At 43.0% G+C, this 21,054-nt stretch overlaps 1 protein-coding gene across 1 annotated transcript; it reads left to right on the top strand.

The window, feature by feature from the left end:
- The first annotated feature begins 193 nt into the window (after window positions 1–193).
- On the top strand, window positions 194–7,323 carry PDK4 (pyruvate dehydrogenase kinase, isozyme 4). Its single transcript, XM_010153623.1, has 10 exons — window positions 194–471; window positions 1,464–1,535; window positions 2,116–2,300; window positions 2,716–2,805; window positions 3,301–3,378; window positions 3,998–4,074; window positions 4,808–4,906; window positions 5,189–5,299; window positions 6,006–6,119; window positions 7,180–7,323. Exons 1-10 carry the CDS (start codon window positions 194–196, stop codon window positions 7,321–7,323), a joined length of 1,248 nt encoding a protein of 415 aa, XP_010151925.1.
- The last annotated feature ends 13,731 nt before the right edge of the window (window positions 7,324–21,054 follow it).

The following is a 21,054-nucleotide window of genomic DNA, read 5'->3' on the forward strand; positions in this document are numbered from 1 at the left end:
CGCCTCGGCAGCTGTGGGGGCGGCGCTCGCGGGCCGCTTTCAGACGTCACCCTGAAGGAGCCCTGTTTACAAAGGCTGGAGCGCTGCTCCTAGGGGATTACAAATAAACCCCGTGTCTACATGGAAATGTACAAGTGTTCCTCCCAGGAACGTGCTGTGTCTCGCTGCCATGTAAACAGCATTCAGCGCAAGCATGCGCTTAGGGGAACCGGCCAGCAGTAGCGTGGTGACGGCAGAGGAATATCCTCCTGAAGTCTGTGGAAGGACAGAACATTGCACCTGTCTCTTGAACCTTTTTGCCACCGTTTTTCTTTTGGATTTATTCATAGGCTCAACTAATGGCTGTGAGAGAACTTCTTTTGCATTTTTGCGCCAAGAACTTCCTGTGAGGTTTGCAAACATACTGAGAGAAATTGAACTTCTTCCTGACAAACTACTAGGCACTCCATCAGTACAATTAGTAAAGAGCTGGTAAGTAAGAACAACTTGGATTCAGCCTGTAAAATAACACAGCTTTGGTAACTTGGTTGTCAGGACTTTTTTGAATAGAAGACAGTAGCAGAATACACTGGAAATACCGTTCCTTCATCAAAGCTGAATTGCAAGCTGTTGCACACTCTGCTTTTCTAGCATACTAGAATTAAACTGAAAACAACAAGGCTGTATTGTTGAGGGTTTTCTAAACTAACAGCCTGGAGTAGCTGGTAGAGCAAATCTTGCCTCTTACTTTTTAAGAGGGGAGAGAAGAGAACATGTTCTGTTTTCACAACACTCAGCTACAGAAAAATGGAAGAGCAGGCTATATACTTGTTGGAGCTCTGATGGAACTACTAACAGAGCTTCTGTGCCATAGCAAATTGCCTTGGCCTGTGTGCTGAGTGGAGTTCAGTTGACGTCATCTGTGTGGTTGACAGAGTGGCTGAAGCTGACTTAACCTTGCTTTACTGCAGCTTTTGCAAGGATTGGCTGACAAAGGGCAAAAGTATTAGAGTGAGATCCAGAAACCATTCTTAATCTAGCAAACTGTTGTGCCTTTGTGTTATGCGTCAAGGCTGTTAGATCTAGCAAAAGAGGCTCAAGTGCTTAGCTTCTGCCAAAGCTGATAAGATTTGGAAAAGTTTTGCTTGGATGGCTTCCCGATCGGTATTGACATTTGGATCTTCTTTTGAAACACCTCTCTTCTCAACAATTGTAAGGAGATCCTACATGCCGAAAGTCAGGGTTTAGATTCCTTTCTGAGTGTCAGGCACAAGAAAAGAGTCTTAAAACTCCTAGAGTTCAGTCAGTCAGTAATTGTCCATCTGTGATTCCGTACTTGGATGGAAGATTCATACTTCAGAGATACTTCAAACTTCTAGTGGTCTTGTTAAAGGTAATGATTTGGACAAGACAGTATTCTTTCTGTTCCTAGACTAATAAAAATCAAATTAATAGCATATGTTTCTTATGTTCTTTTTGAACAGGTACATCCAAAGTCTAATGGAGCTGGTTGAGTTCCATCAGAAAAGCCCAGATGACCAAAAAGTCTTATCAGAGTAAGCTTTTCACTTGTTTCATTGGGCTTTTGATCTCATGTTCCATTTTTCAGGCATGTAGTAGGTTTAGAAAGAGAGCTGTCATGAGCTGAATTTGATCATCTAGCATGAAGTGCTGTGCATAGAGCAAATAGGTTTAAATCTCTGATCATATTTAGCAATATTGAAAAAAATATGACCTGTTGCAGCTTGGTTTCAAAGGCATACAGCTCCTTGAACTATCATGACAGAAATGTCAACAAAAATTATCTGTGATGTCACATCCCTGCTTCTTTCCAAGATGTCAGCTAGGGGTCTTTTTTCCTTCCTCACATTCTCTTCTGCTCAAACTATTATGAATGAGTAAACAGGCAGTGAATTTGACATGGTTAATGACTATACCTTTTGTATTAAAAATACTAAACACTTTTGGTTCAGGTCAGTGAGGAAATACTTTTAAAAGAAGGAAAAAATGGATCTTTTTAATATTAAGATTGTTATGCACACCTGTGCTGCTGCTTGATTAGTTTAATGGCATTGTACAAAGCTTGCTTCCATGTAGTCTTAAATAATATCCTAAAAAGATCTCTTTTTGGCCTAGTTTTATAGATACATTAATTAGAGTCCGAAACAGACATCATGATGTGGTTCCTACAATGGCGCAAGGAGTAATTGAATATAAAGATACTTTTAAAGTAGATCCTGTCACCAATCAAAACATTCAGTATTTTTTGGATCGTTTTTACATGAGCCGTATTTCCACCCGGATGCTAATGAACCAGCACAGTAAGTAGAAATTTTTGAGGAAAACTTTCAACCTAATGAGAAACATGTTACAGTAAACATTTCTGTTAAGAGATCTGCTTCAGTTGATTTTGTGTGACACTGGAATGTTAGAAACTGAGTGTATGAATTGTGGAAGTAATGGGAAAACTTGTTTTCTAGATTACAGACTAATTGCAGTAAATATTGTGTGGAATATACAGGGATCTCGTGATTTACAGTTGAAAAGCCTTTAGATGTTCAACTACTAAAAAGCCAACGCAGTTTGCTAGCAGTGGATATTATTGTTAACTCAAAAGGCATAAACAACGCCCAGTATTTAGGTGATTATGTGTTGTGATCCCACTATATTAGTTTAAGGCTTTTTTAATAATCCAGTATTTGGGATTAACTAAAGCATTGTTTTCCTCTCAAACAGCCCTGCTTTTTGATGATAAATCTGGCTCAGGGCACCCAAGGCACATTGGAAGTATTGATCCTTGCTGTGATGTCGTTGAAGTAGTGAATGGTATGTATCCTCTGATCCTTCACACTTCTCTTCATGATCAGTATTTCTGTGTGCTTTGAAGCAGTTTGGGCAACCCACACGTGCTGTATAGAATGCTGACTGTATTTTATGGAAGTAGCTGAAAGCAGTTTATCTAACACAAGCCTTTATAGGACAGACTTTAAAATACAGAGGAGCTGTATAAAGTGTGTTGTAGTAAGGCCTAGCAAGTGATAGATGAGGTAGCACTTAAAGTTGTTTGTGGTGTTGAGATTGGCCGTACCTACAGAATTACCAGATTGCACTGAAAATTTGCCCATGCTGCTGTAATTGCCCGTTTATTCTCAGTGCATAATGCACACAGTGAATGAAATGTTATCATTCCTTTGAAACACAGGCTTAAGAGTCTAACACCTTTGCAGCTAATGCAGTTAAAAATCATATTTTGCCATGCGTTAGAATGAATTTCTGCAGCGTTTGATATTACAATTCATATATTTTAAATAAATATTTCAGATGCTTTTGAAAGTTCCAAGATGTTGTGTGACCAGTATTACTTAACATCTCCAGAACTGAAACTTACTCAAGTGAATGGTAAGATGAGAGCTTTATGTCTGTCTTCCAGTCAGTAGCCAAACAGCTGCTTTTGCTGAATCAAAAGGCTCCCGTTTCTGTAGCCATAATGGTACATATCAGTTGATGCGTCTTGGGCTAGTTCCTCTTCATTTTCTGTTGTAAACACCTCATTTATCTCCTGTGTTAGAACCCAGATGTCACTGTATCTTAAACACTAGATTTTCTGAGGTAACGTTCATGAATTTGAGAGAAGAGAGGCTAGCCTGTGCTTAAAGTAACAAGTTGCTAGAGAGGAGCTCTGTATCTGGGGTGAGGAAGTGGGCTGCTGGCTGAACTGCTGGTTCTGGTCCAAGCTGCCTGCATATGTCTGATCTCAGGCAATCACCTTACCCTCTAAAATCCTTTATAAAATGGAATTAATACTTGATTTTATTTTTTTACTGTGTTTATTTGAAAATAAACTGCTATTAAGCATGTGGTAATTACAATCTAAACACTGTTAGGAGTGCATGAAATTGTTTGCTCATCTTGGGGGTAAAAACCCCAAACTGAGACTTGATGTATTTTATTTGTAAAAAAAAAAAAAAATTCCATCACCTTTTAAAACGTTGCTTGGGTTTTTTTCCCCTTCCTCTAGGAAAACTTCCAGGAGAGCCAATTAACATTGTATATGTTCCATCTCATCTTTTTCACATGCTTTTTGAGCTCTTCAAGGTATGTCAGTATAAGCTGTTTCTTCCTGTAGTAGTCTGAACTGGAGTCAACACTTAAATCTCTAGCTAGATCTGAATGAAGTAAAGCTTTGCATAGGACAGTGAGATTTCTAAAATTTCATTATTTGAAGAAATAGCTTTGGCAGTTGGGAAAGGAATGATTGAAGTTTGTAGGAGGGTATCTGGACACTTCCATGTGGTGGTAGATGGGACAGGGTAAGGGAGAGAGTACAAGTGGGTTATGGGGTTGTGACCACCCCTAGCCTTCTGCTCGTAGAGACTTCACCTGTAGTGCAGGTGAAGTCTGCACCAGTCCCCGGTGCCTTTTCTGTGGAGTAGGTGATACATCTTGAAGCAGTGTGTGGGGCTGAACTAAAGTGCTGCCAGCATGGGGTGCAGAATTCCGTCAGCCTTTAGCAACTGCTGAACTCTGCTCTTCTCCAGATACCTGGTGACTTTTAGGGGTGTTACGCTATTTAGTTTGCATTGGCCGAGTTACATGTTGGGCAAGAACTGTGGAAGCTTTCGAGCATGGAAGAGTATTGGCTGTGTTTAGTCACTTTTAGGTGTAAGACCTCCTCTGCTGCTGTTACGATAAACTGCTGAGTGCCTTCCTTGGAAGCTAGGCACTGATAGGAATGGAGGGCAACTGTGCTCAGCATCTGCATAACAGGGGTATTATTTAAGTGCATAGATCCAACACTTTCTGATCATGGTAACCTTCATTTCCGTAGAATTCAATGAGGGCAACCGTTGAATTCCAAGAAAACAGCCCTTCACTCTCTCCAGTTGAAGTGACAGTTGTTCTAGGACAAGAAGACCTGGCAATTAAGGTATTTTGTTCGCCTACTACAATATGGGCTTAATGTATGTTTATCACTGTGTGTGCTACAGCAGTTTATATTAGAACTTGCAGCTTCTGACAGTAGATCAAAGATACTACGCATGAGCCTTCTGTTGATAACCCCCGTTTAGCAGTTTCCTAACTGAAGAATAATACATGGTGAAACAAATGTTTGCATTTACTACTGTTGGAAGAGTTAGATTAAATAGTAGCATTTTAAACACCATTCTTATTAAATGACTGTAGTTAACTTTATTTTCTCTTAACTCAGATCTCAGACAGAGGTGGTGGTGTTCCAGTAAGGAAAATTGAGCAGCTGTTTAGCTACATGTATTCCACAGCACCAAGGCCGAGGATGGATGATGGTCGGAATACCCCTCTTGTAAGATACTTTCAATACCCACCTTACCAATAAAGCTGCTATAAGATTTGGACAGATGGGTAGGTTGATAAATGACAAAACGCCATGTCCACCATACTGCTTACTGGGGTATGCCAATAGTACTGAGACTTATAAATACGGATTAACACTTTCTGAAACAGATGTTTAATATTGAGTCTAGTGGACAAAAATACGCTTTTAAAGGTATAAAAGAAGATTCCAGTCTGAATCTGACCCTATTTTTTTTCTTGTACTCCAGTGACAGTAATTTACTTGGCCTTCTCTCCCACTCAGTCCTCAAACTTACTCTAAATTGTGCAATCTTTACAGAGACAACCACAACTAGAATGGGCTTGGACTACTGTTTATCTACCAGTAGCACAATCCTTTTACTAATCAAGCTGTACTAGCGAACACAGGGCAGGGAAATACAGAAGTGTAATGCATAAAATTAAGATGTATATATAACAATCCCTCTTCCATAGAAGTGTTTGATTTTTCTTTCTTTTGATTATTTTTTTTTCTACTGGTCAGTTTCAGTATTCTGTATGAAACTATTTAGAGATTTCTGTGTTCTTTTAAGAGAAGAGGAAGTGCAAAGGGCTTTGTAACAGTTAAAAAATCTCTGAACACTTTCTAGCTATTTAATTTTAAGTCATAAGGGCTAGTAAAAAAAAATTAATATTGTCTTGTAATTTTTTTTTAGGCTGGCTTTGGGTATGGCTTGCCAATTTCTCGTCTGTATGCTAAATACTTCCAAGGAGATCTAAATCTCTATTCCATATGTGGTTATGGAACAGATGCTATTATCTACTTGAAGGTATGTATTTTGATTTGGTTAAATAAAAGATAACTACCATTAATGCAGAGAAGTAACTACTCAATATTCAATTGAGTAACAAATTCTCTGCTCATGAGTAGAGAAGCTTTTTTTTTTTTTAGTAAGAAATGCCAGTAAGTTTTTTGTTACTGGTATCTAGAATTAAAAGGTCACTTGGCTTTAACTAGCCTACTTGAATAACTGCTAATGACAGCCCCATTAATTTTTAGATTGCACTAAGATTTGTTATCTACTAGTTCATGCAATACAAAGTGCTGTGAGAAGAGAAGTAAAAGAAACAGGTCTGGTTTCTTTACTGCTGTTTCTTGACTCTGACAACCAAAAAGTCTGAATAAACTAATCCTTAAGGAGTCCAGTACCTGGTCCTGGACATCCGACATCCACCATATAGCCCATGTATGGGATTTGGGTACCAAGTCTTGAACACCTGGTGCATAACACACATGGTCGTTTTTATAAGTAACTTGGAAAAAAGGACTACATATTCTTCTCTACTCTTTGTGCTTACTCATGGGAAAAACTTGCTTCGAATTTCTTCTAACAAACCAAAACCATAGTTCCAAGCATGCTGAAGCACAACCAGAGAAGCAGTACAAAAGGAAGAGATGGTTCAGCTATATGTGTTGCATTTCTATTTAACAGTGTCCCGATAGAATATCATTTTTAATTTTTTTTTTTAGCTGTAAAAGATGGAAGTAGGAAAGGAACATGTTTTAAAGTTGCTCTGGAATTGTGTAAATGAAAGTTCTTTTCCATGGCTTCCAGGACTATCTTGAAAGCTGGTTACAGAGTAACTCTTAAAGCCTATAAAACATATAAGCATGATTTGATGTTACTGCATTTGTCCTGCCAGATTATCCAAAGCAAACAGATACCAAAGCACATAAGCTGCTGCATCTATTGTAGAAACAGAGACTTGTGTAAATAACTGTTTTGTAGTGTTACTGGCTTGTCTATTGAAATATACTGCATGAATTTTTGAAAAGTGGCACTATAGAGAGGTAGAAACCAAGTAACTTTTTACCTCCTTGCTTTTTAGGCCCTATCAACAGATTCAGTAGAAAAACTCCCAGTTTTTAACAAATCGGCTTCCAAGCATTACCAGGCTACCTCTGAGGCGGATGACTGGTGTGTCCCCAGCAAGGACCCAAAGAATGTATCAAAGCAGAGTGCAGTTCTCTGAAGAGAAGTTGGCATCCAGGCACCCAAAGGGATCAAGCTGGCTTCTCAAAAAAGACTAGTGTTTGGAAGTATTCATCTGCCTCCAAACAAGCAAATTCTTCAGTTTCAGGACTGGCAGAAGAGGGAGAAGATAAGGATGTTATAGCCTAGGCTGTATGCACTGAATGTGAAACCTTGCTGTGGACTTCAGGATGAGGAAAATAGAAGGACATAGGTCTTTTAAAGAAGAGATGTCTATAGAGGAAAATCAGATTTATTTTTTTCCTTTTGATCAAAGACTGTGGTAGAGGTGTGCAATTTAAGTCCTGTTTAATGCTTGAATTCTGAAAACTGATAAATGTCAGTTATGCTGGTGTATATTTTTCTCCTAGAATAGTTATCAGTGGTTCATCTTACTATGGAGCTTATCAGGTAGATAGAGAACACCTGTACTTTAAAGCTGTGTTTATAGCATTTGGAAAAGATCCACTTGGCATGGCAGTCTTGTAGCAAGATAACAGCATTCAAATACAGCCTGACCTGGAGGGAGGGAACACTGGGAGGTAGGGAGAAAATGTTTTCCATATGTAAGGAAGTCCCATTTAAAAAAAAAAAAAAAGTATTGCAGTAACAGGAATCTGTGTGATGCCTTGCTCTGTGAGTCACATTGCTAGATTTTTTCAGGTTAAGCTGTTTGTGGAAGAACTAGCCAAGTAAGGCTCCTGCGCATAGGGTAACTGAGAATGAAATCAGGGTGGTTTTAGAAAGCTGCTGGAAAGAAATGGAAAGCTACTTGGTTATAGCAGCTGTAAGGTTAGGCTGCATCTGGGCTACATCTGGTCTACATCCCTGCACTCTGGAAGGCATGTGCCAAGAAGGTTAGGATTTTCCAAGAACTTAAGTCAGACACGCAAGTTGAATGGAAAGGTTTTGGTGACCTGTGTTATGTAAGCATGACGTGGGAAACAGCATGTTTAAAACGTGGTCTTGTGGTTCCTTTTGTCATGCTGTTAGAAGATCAGTGGCTCAGTACACTAAACCAAAATCTGCCTATCGATCATCTTTGTCGCATTTGTATTGGACCACACTAGCTCAAAGAGGTATGGGGGAAATGTACACCTTGGAAGTTGTGATGGGCACTGAAGGTGTGTTTGAAAGGTTTTCAGGAAGAGTGGAGTTGGAAGGAGAATTGTATTCTAAGAAATGTTCAGTGCAGGGGAAGCTTCAAAGTATGAACAGCACCGAAAACTATAGAATAGCTATAGTTTTCTAAAAAAACTATAATGGGGAATTGTCACAGGAACAGTGCCAATGGGAGAGGGTTGTTTGGAAAATAGTCCTTTCTTCATAAGCGTCTTCCCATCTTCCTTGTGTGTTTTCCCCCTAGTAAGCAAGGTAAACTCAGTGACAGAAGTTAAACTATTGGACACTGCCAAACTGGCCAGTCAAAGTTCATCAGGGCTGTGCAATATTACTTGAACTCCTTTGTGGTTTTTTTTTTACTAGCTAGCATATTATCTTAAGTGTGTAGGATCCTTTGCAGGAAGTTGAAAATACAATATTTAAAGCATCCTGCTCAGTCATAGGACAGTTTTAGAAAACAGATATGTATTTGTTGGACAGAAATCCACTCCATACTCTACTGTGAATATCAAATATTTTTTTTAAATAGGAATGAGAGAAATCTCAAACTACCTTTGTGTTCTAGAAGTTCTGTTGGGATAGATTTCTCAATCAAAACTAAAATAATATGCTGTTATGCGTTATTTCTTTTAAAAACTAAATTTAGAAGTATTGGTGATAACTGCAGAGTATGATGACTTCAGTACTGCATCAAGGCTCTTTTTATCCCAGTGAATAAGCTGCAGTCACCAAAGGTCACCATATGATGTGTCTGAGCTCAGGTCAGTGAATGGAATGGGCAATAACAAGGAAATATCTTTGTCTTGAATATACAGGTGTGAAAAAGCTGCCTTCACTGCCGTAATGTACTTAAATATTTCCTGATTTTTTTTTTTTAATTGAATACAAGGTCACAAAAACATAACCTAGGTAGTCGTTGTTAAGTAAACACAAATAGCACCTCCGTCTGTGCCTGGTGATGCTTGAACGGGAGTTACGATCTCGTGGTATATACATCTCTACCATGGCTGCAGCCTCTCCAGGCAGGAGCTCACAGAGGGAAGCTGCAGAACACATTCATGAGGCAGACAGAGGTGCGTATAGCATTTAAGGAACCCATGTGACATCTCTGTAGTAGTAAAAATTGCATAAGGGCTATCTACATAGATAATAAGTGTACCTTTTTCAACACTGACTGACTTTTTATTCCTGAACAGTAGAGCTGAAGTTCTAAGCCTTTTACTTGGATGTAATTTTAAAATAATTTTTTAATAAAATCTTCTACATGATTGTCTAGTATCTTTATTTTCTTCTTCCAAGAAGTGTAGTGCAAGTAAGGGCCCTTTTTTATTTTAAGTCTTACCAAATGGAGTTGGGAAAAGCAATTTTCCTTCTGTGTCAAATAGGTGTAGCAGTAAGAGGCTTACTGAAATAACGGTCTACTTAATGTTGCATCTGCTGAGGGTTTACATAGTACCTAAAATGAGTGCATCACCTTATTCTTTCTAGTGAGAATAGCATTTATCTTCACACATGAGACTCCTTCATCAGTGCATGTTCTACTGCATATCTGTCTGCTGTTCAGCTGTCAAAGAATGAAAATTCACCGTCAATTTTTTTTTTTTTTTTTACATAAAACTAAAAGACATCCATCATCAAGTCTCTATTTAACAAATAACTTTTTCCACACGAAAGTCCTCTTCAAGCCCTGAAGCAATGGGACAACTGGCTTTCAATAGCTGGCTTGTAAGGGAATGGTAGTTACCAGGCAGAACAGACTGTACCATGATAAAACAGTTGTGTACAACTGGTGCTTTAGTGGGCTTGGATTTGCCTGGGAGTGTCCTGCATCTCCCTTGATTTTTAAGAAGCACTGGAAATACATGCAGGTACTTTACCTGAAAGAGGAGAGGTTAAATAAATCTACAAGTGATGGCCTTGTTTGCTGAGTTCCACCTTGTTAACGATGTTTTTTCACCTGTAATGCCAGGGAAGTGGATCAGATGGTGTAAACTTTTTAAACATTTTGCAGAAATACACCACTCCAACACAGACTGGTTTGTCAGGTGTGTTGGGAGAAACAACCCACAAATGAGTACACGGGGGGGCTTCAGTAAGCTACTACAGAAAACAAAACAAACATACTTTGCATTTTCTTTTCCCCATCCAGGTTCCCTCTCCGTCAGACCCTAGAGACAGGACTAGCATGTTTCCCTTCAGGTTTTTCCAAGCAGGAACATAGGTATTTGCTCCCTATAGCTCACCCACGGCAGGCTCGGCAGACACGCACACTGCACGTGGGAGCCGGGCGTGCCGCGGACGTGGCAGGATGTGCCTGGTTTGTTGCGGAGCTCCGTGCAGAGCACGTGGCCCCAGCGTGCAGCACGCCATCTCCCCGCAGCATGCTGCTTGCCGGCCGTCAGTTCCAGCCAACCTCCTGTGGTCCAGAAGGTGCCCAACATTGAAATATGGGGTTTTTTCCTTCCCCCGCACAAACCCAGTGACGGGGGCCGTGTACCCGGCTCCTGATTCAGCAAAGCACCGGAGGTACTGGGACTGGCTGCTTCTAGTGCGTCAGAGGTTCACTGACATCAGCGAGTTTACCCACGGCTGAAAGCTGTTCTGGTTTCATAGGAGATAAGCAGATGTTCCACTTCCCCCTGCTGCCCCCTGATCAGGACCTTACAAAGCCAGGTTCCTGATGTCAACAGAAACTGTGCCAAAGCACCCTGTGTTTTCTCTTCCAGATCGTTAGCTAAAACGTGTACACTGATTTTGTTACCGGTGCCTTGGGCACACGTCCAGATTAATCTCACCGGAGCCTTGATAAGTGGTTGTTCATTATCATCTTTTTCCTATTGCTTAACCAAGCTTTCAAATTCCCCAGACTTTGCCCTTAGCATGCAATAATGTCCTTCCCATAGCATTATTACAAAACAAACTTTGCTTCCATTGATAAGAAACACTACTGGACTGGAAAAATAGATGGGGTTTTTGCCCCTTACAGTAGTGATGATGACCTGAGAGGATTAGTTTTTAACTCCCGATAACTGTCTGCCCTTACATCCTTGAGCAGTTTCAGCAAATGACTGGTAGAACTTGGCAGTTTATGATCCCTCAGCTCAGCTAATTTGGGAGCGTGGGGATGGCAAAGATGAAGGGGTACTCTCCTGGGTTAACATCTTTGGGTTTGCATTCCCCCACGAGCTGACAATGTAATTTTAGATGCCTATATGTCCCGATCCTGTATTACAGGCCCTAAGGTGGCTTTGCACGTCTGTGCTGGCTTGCATATTTGAGACAGAATGACTGACTCAGTACCAGGCCAGATGCTGCTCCTCCCTGCAGGCAGCAAAGAGAAAGCAGGACACCCCGGTAAGCAGTCTCAGCCAGTCCTGCTTCTCTCCTCTCACCTCCTAGAGAGGAAAGGGCAGAAAATCCCCACGGCCACTCTGAATTCTTCTCTGATGTTTCAAATGCTGGATGGCACACCAAGAAGCTAGAACACAATCCTGTGTCTTCAGAATATTGTGAGACCTCTTCATAATGTATTTTTTTATACAAGCGGAAAAATGGGATATCAGGAGCTGTTCCTCATCAACTCTCCTCAACATTCCTTCTGCAGCTATGAAAGCAAACCAAAACAGCGTGCAACAAATTGGCCTGTGTAGAATTAACACAGATTTTCCTGTGTCACTCTCTTGCTTTGCAGTACCTAGCAGGAAGAGGCAAGAAAAGAAAAGACCTACCTGATTTCCCGCTGCACGAGGGGGACAGCATAGAGGCATGAACCTCATGCTGCCTTTCTGGAGCCATGTCCGTTGGAAAACCCAGACAGAGGGGTGAAAACAGCAGGAGGAGTGACCACTGTTCCCACCATTTGTGGCTGCAGAGCATTCTCCTGGAAGGTGACAGAGAGTTTCTAGTTTTGGTTGGCCGTATTTTAAATCACGTTAATATGATACATCCAGATATGCCCTGTCTGAAAGCCTCTAATAATGAAATCAAGTAAAAACCAGATAATTATTTTCATTGTTGTTTACAGGTTGGGCTTTCTTTACTATGTCACATTAGGGGATTGGGCCTGAAAACCTTGGCATGGGATTCGGCACACCAAATACAACACCTTATCGTGACACTACGTACATGTCTGTCTGTATGTGCTGAGGTGTGAGTTGGACACCTGAACTCCCTCTCCAGTGACCAGAGTTGATATATCCAGAGGACCCCAGAAAGCTATCAGCTCCTCCTGAAGCAGACATCTACTCTGGCTTTTCTGTCTTCAGTGGCAGAATTCATCTGCCTGTAATGGGACCCTAGACACCCAGGGCAGATGTAGGCACCTGCATTTGGATGGCTTCAGCTGTGAGGAGGCTCCCAGCTAATTCAGCTACCTAAAAATAGACACCCGATGCTATATGAGGAACCCTGGAGTACTCTGCCTCTCTCTCATCTGTCAGTCCAGAAGAAGAGATTGTACACAGGACTTTTGTCACGTCTGCCAGTTCCATGCAAATACCTTGTATGGACGCTCTTGGCTTTCTCAAGTACCAGTGAATGCTTATGTTTAGGTAAATGACTCAAGTCCCCGTACTAATTCTGGGTGGTTGTCAGAGGCTGGAAATGCAGAGCTCAAAACAACATCACCACTATGTCCTTGCTGGCCAGGGTGGATAGATAATGGAAAATTCCAGACAACATTTATCCTGCAACAGCGGCCAACAGGATCAACAGCAGAGGCACCTCACTGCTGCTGGCACAAGCTGTGCCAGCCTGGCACTGCCCCTGCGCAGCTTGTCACCGTTGCTACATCTCCCAGCAGCACAGGTCTGTCTGAGTTTGGGGCTGGCCATGGAGCCGCACTACTGCAAGAGACAGTGTGAGGCTTATGGCTCGTGACTCTGCACCCCACAGGGCAGCAGTGCCAGCACCTGAGAACTCTCTCTGAGCCACGCTTGCTCCTCCTGGGACACCCAGATACCACTTAAGTTCCTAACCGGGCAGACCTTTTACAGAAAATCAGGACCTAACTCTAACTGAGGCTGATTGTTAAATACCATGAGGCATATGGAGAAATCAGGGGTATTGAAAGCTCTTTTCTGAGCGTTCATGCTTGTGGCTTTCCCTTTTCTAGTGGCTTTACTGTCCACAACACTCCTGGTTGATTTTTAACAAATTAACTGGGAAACAGGGTGGAATACCTGGCAGGGGTATTTGTCCTTTCCTCCAATCGCTGTAACATGCAGCCCAAAGAGTAACGTGCGTTGCAAAGGGTATTGGTGACCCAGAGTCACTCCCCCACTTACCAAGGGTATTACTGGTGGAATTCAACCTTCATGCAGGGGTGGATCAGATGGTTTATACCACTCTGCATATTAACAGGTATGTGTTGTTGCTTCACAGAGCGTAGGAAGCTGTTTGCTCAGGCATAACACTTCATTTGTGTTGACACAGAAGCACTTGTTTGTGCTTAGTTAAGGCCTGTTATAAAACTCTCTGAACTGACTGGACAACTCTCCTTTGTTTCTAATCAACTTTGCCTCAGGTTTTACATAAATACATGATGAAGAAAGCTTCATTCTCAAACTCTGACCAGGGTCACTCTTAAGTTTTCAATATTCATGTTATTTGTGGAGATGTCCAGAAGCCTTCTGCTGGTCTAGATCACTTCATGAGCTTTGCCTCTACGGCCTTGACCTCCTGTTCCTCCGTTCTTCCTACTCCTGGTGCTGGTGCCAGGCTGGGCATGCTGTGAGCATCTCTTCTGCAGCTGGAGGATGGGAACAGTGCTTCAGAGGCATGCCACACTTCCAAATGCTTCTGATGATTTTTCAAGACCACTGGATGATGAGTTCACTTGCACAACAATAACAACAACAAAAAATCATAGCACCTTCTGCATATTCCCAGGCTTCTGTCTCTTGAATGACAACATCCTGGTCAGAACATCTGGAGAAATGGCAAAACTATTCACTGGTGTACCATAAATTGATGCAGGCAGACCTTGGAAATTATATTACAGACATCAGTATTCAGGGCTGACTGAAAGAGATGTTTTCATCCTTCTCACAAGAGTTGTCCTTGCCTTCTCCTTTGCTCTGCAGCAGAATATTTTCCACCTGTGAGTATTGATGTTAAGGGCGAGGATGTGTCTTGACTTCAAATCTGCACTATTGCAGTCAAACAGAGCAGAGAAGAACTGCAGATCCTCCCATTTCTTCCCAGGAATAAACAACACCCACTGCTATAGGAAAGGAGAGTTTGGGGGGAGAAGATCTATCCTCAACAGCATGCTTGTTCACAGGGGCATCATTTCATTTTGTTTCATAATAACAGAAAGGAGATTCCAGCAAAGCTGTTGACAATGAAAGGCCAAAATAAATGCTCTTCACCATTTCTGAAAAGGCTATTAACACTGGAAGGTTGTTTTGTTGTGTGGAGGTTTTTTAATGTCAACATTTCTAGCAGAACAGACGTAGATTGTCATATATTACACAGTTTTCACTTATAAAAAGTTTTTTTTTTTTCCAGAAGCAGTTATTTGATCGTTCTCATTTTTATAGAGTATGGGTATAGAATACAGAATACAGGCAATGGATCAACAGGTTATCTATAAGCTCATCTGAGAATTTCTGCAGATATAATTTCACTTTCCATAGCCAACACTGTTGTAACATAGTTCTAACATGTGCTAACCCATTATTTGCTTTTTTGAACAATAGAAAAGTGTGATATGATGTGTGATCAACAGATTAATCAATGTACATGATAAATTTTAGAGTTGTAAGAATTTATTTTTAGGCTGCACACCATGCTCACTGAAATCTATGAAAAGCTTCCTGTTGATACCAATGACTTGTGGATAAAACCAAAAGGGTGTTTGCTGCTGGTCAGTAGAGGAGACATATACACTGCTGAAGGTCCTGCAAGACAAGTAATAAATTAATTTTTAATTCCTTCAAAGTGCAAGACCAGGCAAGAGGCTGGCCTCACTGTGTTATCTGCCACACAGTCTGCAAGACCACATGTGTTGTGCTGGAGGAATTTACAATCAAGTGGCACACCTAAGGGAGGAAGATGAGTATGTGACATATATTTAGACATTAATTTGAATAGAAATGTGTATATGCACATACAGCCAATTTAGAAGTACTAGACTTGCTGACAGGTTTTGCTTCAGCCCCATTGTCCTAATCCAAGGCAGTGCAACCGGTATACCAGAACTCCTTGAGCTCCAAACACCCTAGACCAGAGGCAGATCAGCTCTCAGACTTCCTGTTCAGGCCAGGCAAGACCAAAAGCCCAGGTCCATGATGAGGAAGTCTGGGTACAGAGCAGCTGTTGGCTTTGAGGAGCAAATCCATCCCTGTCCAGCAAAGTGGACAGTTTGTCCTTGTGTCCCCAGCCGAGAGTTTGGCTGGGATAAAGGGACTTTGCCCACGCCTGGAGACAGGAGGACAAGACTCATTTCATGGCACACAACAGTGACCAGCCACTGCCTGTGCTCATTTCACACAGCTGAGGCTTTTTGAAAACAGGATTAAGAGTGTCCAAACCACAAACAATGTGAGGGCTCGCTTCAATACGCCTGGAAGATTATTCCAGCTGCTTGTAGCTGGGAGCCTAAAAAAGCTAAGCTTGCCTCCCATAGTCAGTGGAGCTCCAAAGGCTTGGATGTGAATAGCTTGGTTTAAGCAGAGGGCAGAATGGCAGCTAGATAAAACGACATGAAACACCACTGTAAATAAGGAGGGAACGATTATAAACCTTAAAAATACCCTTCAGGAAATGCGTGGCTGCTATTCAGTTGCTAGCTGCTGTCTCTTTTGTTCTGTTTACAGCCTTCCATCCTTATTTTTCCTGTTTTTTTGTTTGTTGGGTTTGTTCTTTTTTTTAAGGATGAGCATTGGCTAAGCATACAGCACGGCCTCTGGCTGCGGCTGCAGGAAGCAGCGGTATCTCTTGGCGTTGTTCTGGCAGTCTCCCAGGCGAGAGGCGGGGAACCCACGGGCACAGCCTGTTCCTCACCGCCTGCAGGAGCTTAAAAACATGTTTATGTCGACTCAGCGCGAGCCGCCCGGGTTGGCCGTGTCACTGCTGTCCCTCCCTTTCAAGGCTGCTGGAAGGAGCAGCGTCAAAGTTCAAGCCCCTGTTCGAGGCTGTTCCAGGCGCTGCCTGTGTTTTGCTTGGGTCCATGTGGAGCCACTCACCGCCAGTCTCACCAGTGCACCCGGGTCACCTGAAAATGAAGGCAGGGCTGCCTCTCTCTTCATCTCCCTGCCCTGCGTTCGGAAGGCTCCTCTCCCTGTGCTCGGGTGGGTGCCAGTGACTGGGCAGGACTCGGTGGTATTTAATAGCAAAGGCTCCCACGCTCACAGCACAGCTGGGGGACAGCAGATAGTGTGTCCTGTCAGCTGAAAAAGGAGTCCTCCTTGATCTTCTCCAGGCAGAACCAACCCTCTGTCAAAGCTCTTGAGGGGATGGAAAAGGGACAAGCACGTTTCGGGGACAGCGGGTGCACAGCTTGGGTATGCCCCTGATGCACAGGGGTGCATGGGTGCTGTGTGGAGGTGCCCTACGAGAGGGGACTGCGGCATGCTGGGTGCTGATGGAGTTTCAGCCAGCTGGAAAGAGAAGTAGGAGGGTTGATTTACGGAGGCACCCGGCTTCCTGCAGCTGTGTCAGGGTGTCTCGGATGCCTCTGTCCAAGGCTTGCTAAAGGCCATGTGTCTGCCTGGGATGGGGTTGTGTATTTGCCTGTTTGTTTGCCCGTTGTTAAGGTGTGTGTTGTTACCCTCCCACCCCGGTCTCGAGAGCCCTCAGCTGCCCTTGAGGACAAGTGCAGGGGAAAATGTTTGGATTTGCCCTGGAGCCATTGTGATGGGAAGCTGCTCTCCACGGAGGGGCTGCAGCCCATGCTGGGGGAAGCTGCTCTCCACAGAGGGGCTGCAGCCCACACTGGTGGCTCTTGAGTCCTTCGTGACAGCGACAGGCCTTTGGGAGTGCCTGGGGGAAGAGCACTCAGATCTTACCTGCGACCAAGTGGAGAGTCCCATGTTCAAAATAGTATTGTCAGCTTCAAGCATCACAAGTCACAGTTCACAGCCCTTAAAATGCTGATGCTTGTTGTGAAATAAATAATATGAAATCTTTTTGGTTTACATTGGATTTGCTTTTTTCTTTTTCTAGTTTGCTTTTGGACTTCAGCTCTGGGTGCGCATGCCTACTCTCCCTGGTTTATTGAGACATTCAGTTTTCACCGTGTGAAAATCCTCAATGTCACTTCTAATTCTGGTGTCACTTCTCCTCTTTCTCCCTCAGTTCTTCCCCTGCCACTTGGATCAGCTGAGCTCCTGCATCTCCTCTCCACAGCTCCCTGACTCATCTGCCCATTTCCACTCGCCCAGATGGCACTGGCTTGCCCAGGGCAGGGTGCAACCACCGCCACAGTGGAACAAAAAGCTACCGGAGATAAATTTCTTCATGGACAAGGGCTTTGCTGAAAAACCTCAGATCTCCAAAGGGTCTTGGTTAGACCCTTGGCCATTAGAAGCCAAGGTTGCTGGTTCGTGCTTACTCCCCCACCCCTGGAGGATGCAGAATTTGATTTTGGGAGAAGCTGGCAGGAAAAGGAGTCTCTCCCATGTTTCTGATTACAGGATAGGAACCTCCCACCATGCTGACAGATGAAATGTGTGAGCACAGCTCACCTCAGCAAGTGCTGAGCGAGGCAAGGCACACTGTCTGCCTCCCCCAGATCCATCCAGCAGTTGGGTTTCAGCCACCTGGATACAAGTGAGGGGCATTTACATGAAGACTGTGTTTCAGCAGGCTGGGTAAATGGGTTCCTGCCAGTTAGGAAAACCAGAGGCGGTGGAGGGCGGCCCAAACCCACACAACTGCAGGGGAGCAGAGAGGGGTAGCAGTTCTCCTGCCCGTGCTAAAAGAAGGTGCAGTAGTGAAGCAGCAGTGAGGATCAGGCATCATCTCATGCGCCAGAGGCTACACAGCCAGGGAGGGGAGGACACTGCCCTCTCCCATCCGTATTCTGTGTCTAATCCAGCTGCCCAAGCACTGCAGCTGGTGCTTACCACCTTTTCTGGCTACTGCACCCATCCTCCAGAGCTGAGCACCTGAGCACACAGTCAGAGAAACACTGAAATAAATGCAAATATTGTAAAATATTGCAGGTACTGAAGATTTTTGTGTTAAACCCTCCAAGTAATTTCTAAAATAATCCAACAAAAATAGTAAGTCAATTGGGTCTCAGTTTTAGACTGGAATGCTGCATATTCTGTAGGCCACACCAGGCTTGATTGCATTAGAGACCTTTAAGACTGAGGCAGTGCTGTGGTACATACTGTACTCCATCTACCCAACAGCTGCAAATTACGTGGCCAGTGTCTTGACATATAGAAACCAAATGTTACATATAACAATGCATTACTTCTTCTCTTTCCAGTTGGTTGAAGTTCCCTTAGTTGAAAAGAGTTTGATAATGTTCATATCTTGCTACTCTGTGTGTGCAGATGCCTGTGCAACTAATTTCAGATTATTTTAAATTGAGACAAACACTGTATCAAAAGAATAGTCCCAAACCCCACTATAAGGCGTGAAAGAAAGAAATTGCGGAAATTCTGTAGATTATATGGTGGAGGGAAGGGCAGGCTGATGGGAGAAATAGACCCAGACGGCAGATGGTTCTTCATTCCCAGCAAAGTGTAGCAGAGAGCTGCTGGCACCAGGGCGTGTGCTCACCACAGACACTGGCAGACAGCATGCCCTTGAGTTCAGGGCAGCCACGCACCTTTTCCCCTACAGTGAACTTGGAAACAGCAGGATGGACTCACCAAAGGGTTGGCTTCACTTTGGGAGGTAGATGTAATTCAGCAGACTTTGCTGCAACTGGCTCTTTAGGGTCAGGTTTACCTTGTATGGATGTTAAAATACCTGTCTTACATGTCAGGAAATGGCTTTGCCCTGAGTGCAGCGTTGTCACTTCACCTGTGCTCTCCAGCACGCTGTGTGCTTGTAGGCTGCCCAGATGCTGCCCTGCCCTTCAGCAATGCCTGCATTTTCCTATGAACCAATGTATTTATAGGCCACACAATTCTGTTCCTGCCTTTATAGCGTGTTATTATAAAGTAGACTGTCTGCAAGTATTGATGCTCTTTTATTCCTGTGGCTTTTTCCTCAGATCTTAAGACTCATTTATTCTTAGTCCCTAATCAACTAGTGGGTTTTGTACATTTATCAGGAACAGGTAAAGGTCATTTCTTTTGACCAAAGTTGTCTGCATTCAACCTTCTTTCCCCCTACAAATAGCCAACAAGCTTATGGCTGTACTCAGGCAGTGCAACTCCCCACTGACAGTTACTCCTGATATAATCCAGCTCAGTGCTAATTGCAGCACAAACAGCCTAAGCAGCCATATCAATTCCACTGTTACAAGGTTAAAATGTGGTGGTATTCTGGCACCAGGCACAAGGCCGATATTAGCATCCCTAGCCAGCTCCAGCTTGAAAGAACAGAACTGAACGGTTCATCAGTGGTGTAAAAATCATCATGTGCTCTGCTGTCCTTGTTTCAAACACCTTCATTGTCATTTAGCAGCACTCCATAGAGTGCCAGTGCAAGGTAAAGGGCAACATGCAGCTGCCACGTGCTAAGAAAATGTTAGCTGTGTATTAAAATAAAACAGGTCATTGGAATGCGTAATATACCTTGTCACCTTTCCACTTTGTGTCTTGCGAAGCTTAAGATACATGTGGAGAAATAGTCAGAAACAAATTTCTGAGCAGCCAACCAATTTCATCTGACAGTTGCTGTACATAGCAATCTTTTCTGACCCACTAGTCTGCTGTACCAGAGGTCCCTGCCATTCTACAAACAGAGACTGTGGTAGATCTTTCCACTACACTAATACAATTCTGGGGGAGGTTGAGGTGTCAGATGCTAGCTAGGCTTTGGCATCTCTGCTAATAGCATGTTCTGCACTGTCATTTAGTAGAGGAGTGAACCCTAGGGGAATTCTACCACCATATCCTGAAAGTAAATGGAAATATTGCTGTGTCCGACCCATCTGTATCTTGTATCATTTCAGAAAAGCAGCAGCAGCCCTCCAAGATCCCTGCAAACCTTCCAGCACACTGAAAAGCTGGCATGCCTCTTTGGCTTCTCAGAGTTTAATAAAAGTATATAATTGTATAGGCCACCCCAGACTGTTTCAATCTTCCTTCCAATCTTAGAGAATGAAATCCTGTATGTTTAATTTAAAGGCACTTGTCCCATGGGCAAAATGTGCTGCCAAAAGCACTAGCACGTTTTCAAAGGACATTCCTCAAATACGAATGAGCCCAGCCTCTGTGATCATTTTAATTGGCCCAGCAGCACTTACGGCTAAAAGTAAAGCTGCTGCCTTTGATGGCAGACCAGACCTTTTCCCCTACGCCCTGATATCTGTGTTTCTGAAATATACAAAAATAGTTGTCAGTCTTACTCAGTCTGGGAGATTTAATTAAATTCATGATCACAGCAGTTAGCTTGATTCTGTCAAAGCTAGTATATAAGCTGCAAGGTATTGACCCACGGAAAGAAGAGACATGGTCTTTCAAGATGGTAAGTAGTTTTG

Source organism: Eurypyga helias, unplaced genomic scaffold, assembly GCF_000690775.1.
Source record: "Eurypyga helias isolate BGI_N326 unplaced genomic scaffold, ASM69077v1 Scaffold21346, whole genome shotgun sequence".
Classification (NCBI taxonomy): domain Eukaryota; kingdom Metazoa; phylum Chordata; class Aves; order Eurypygiformes; family Eurypygidae; genus Eurypyga; species Eurypyga helias.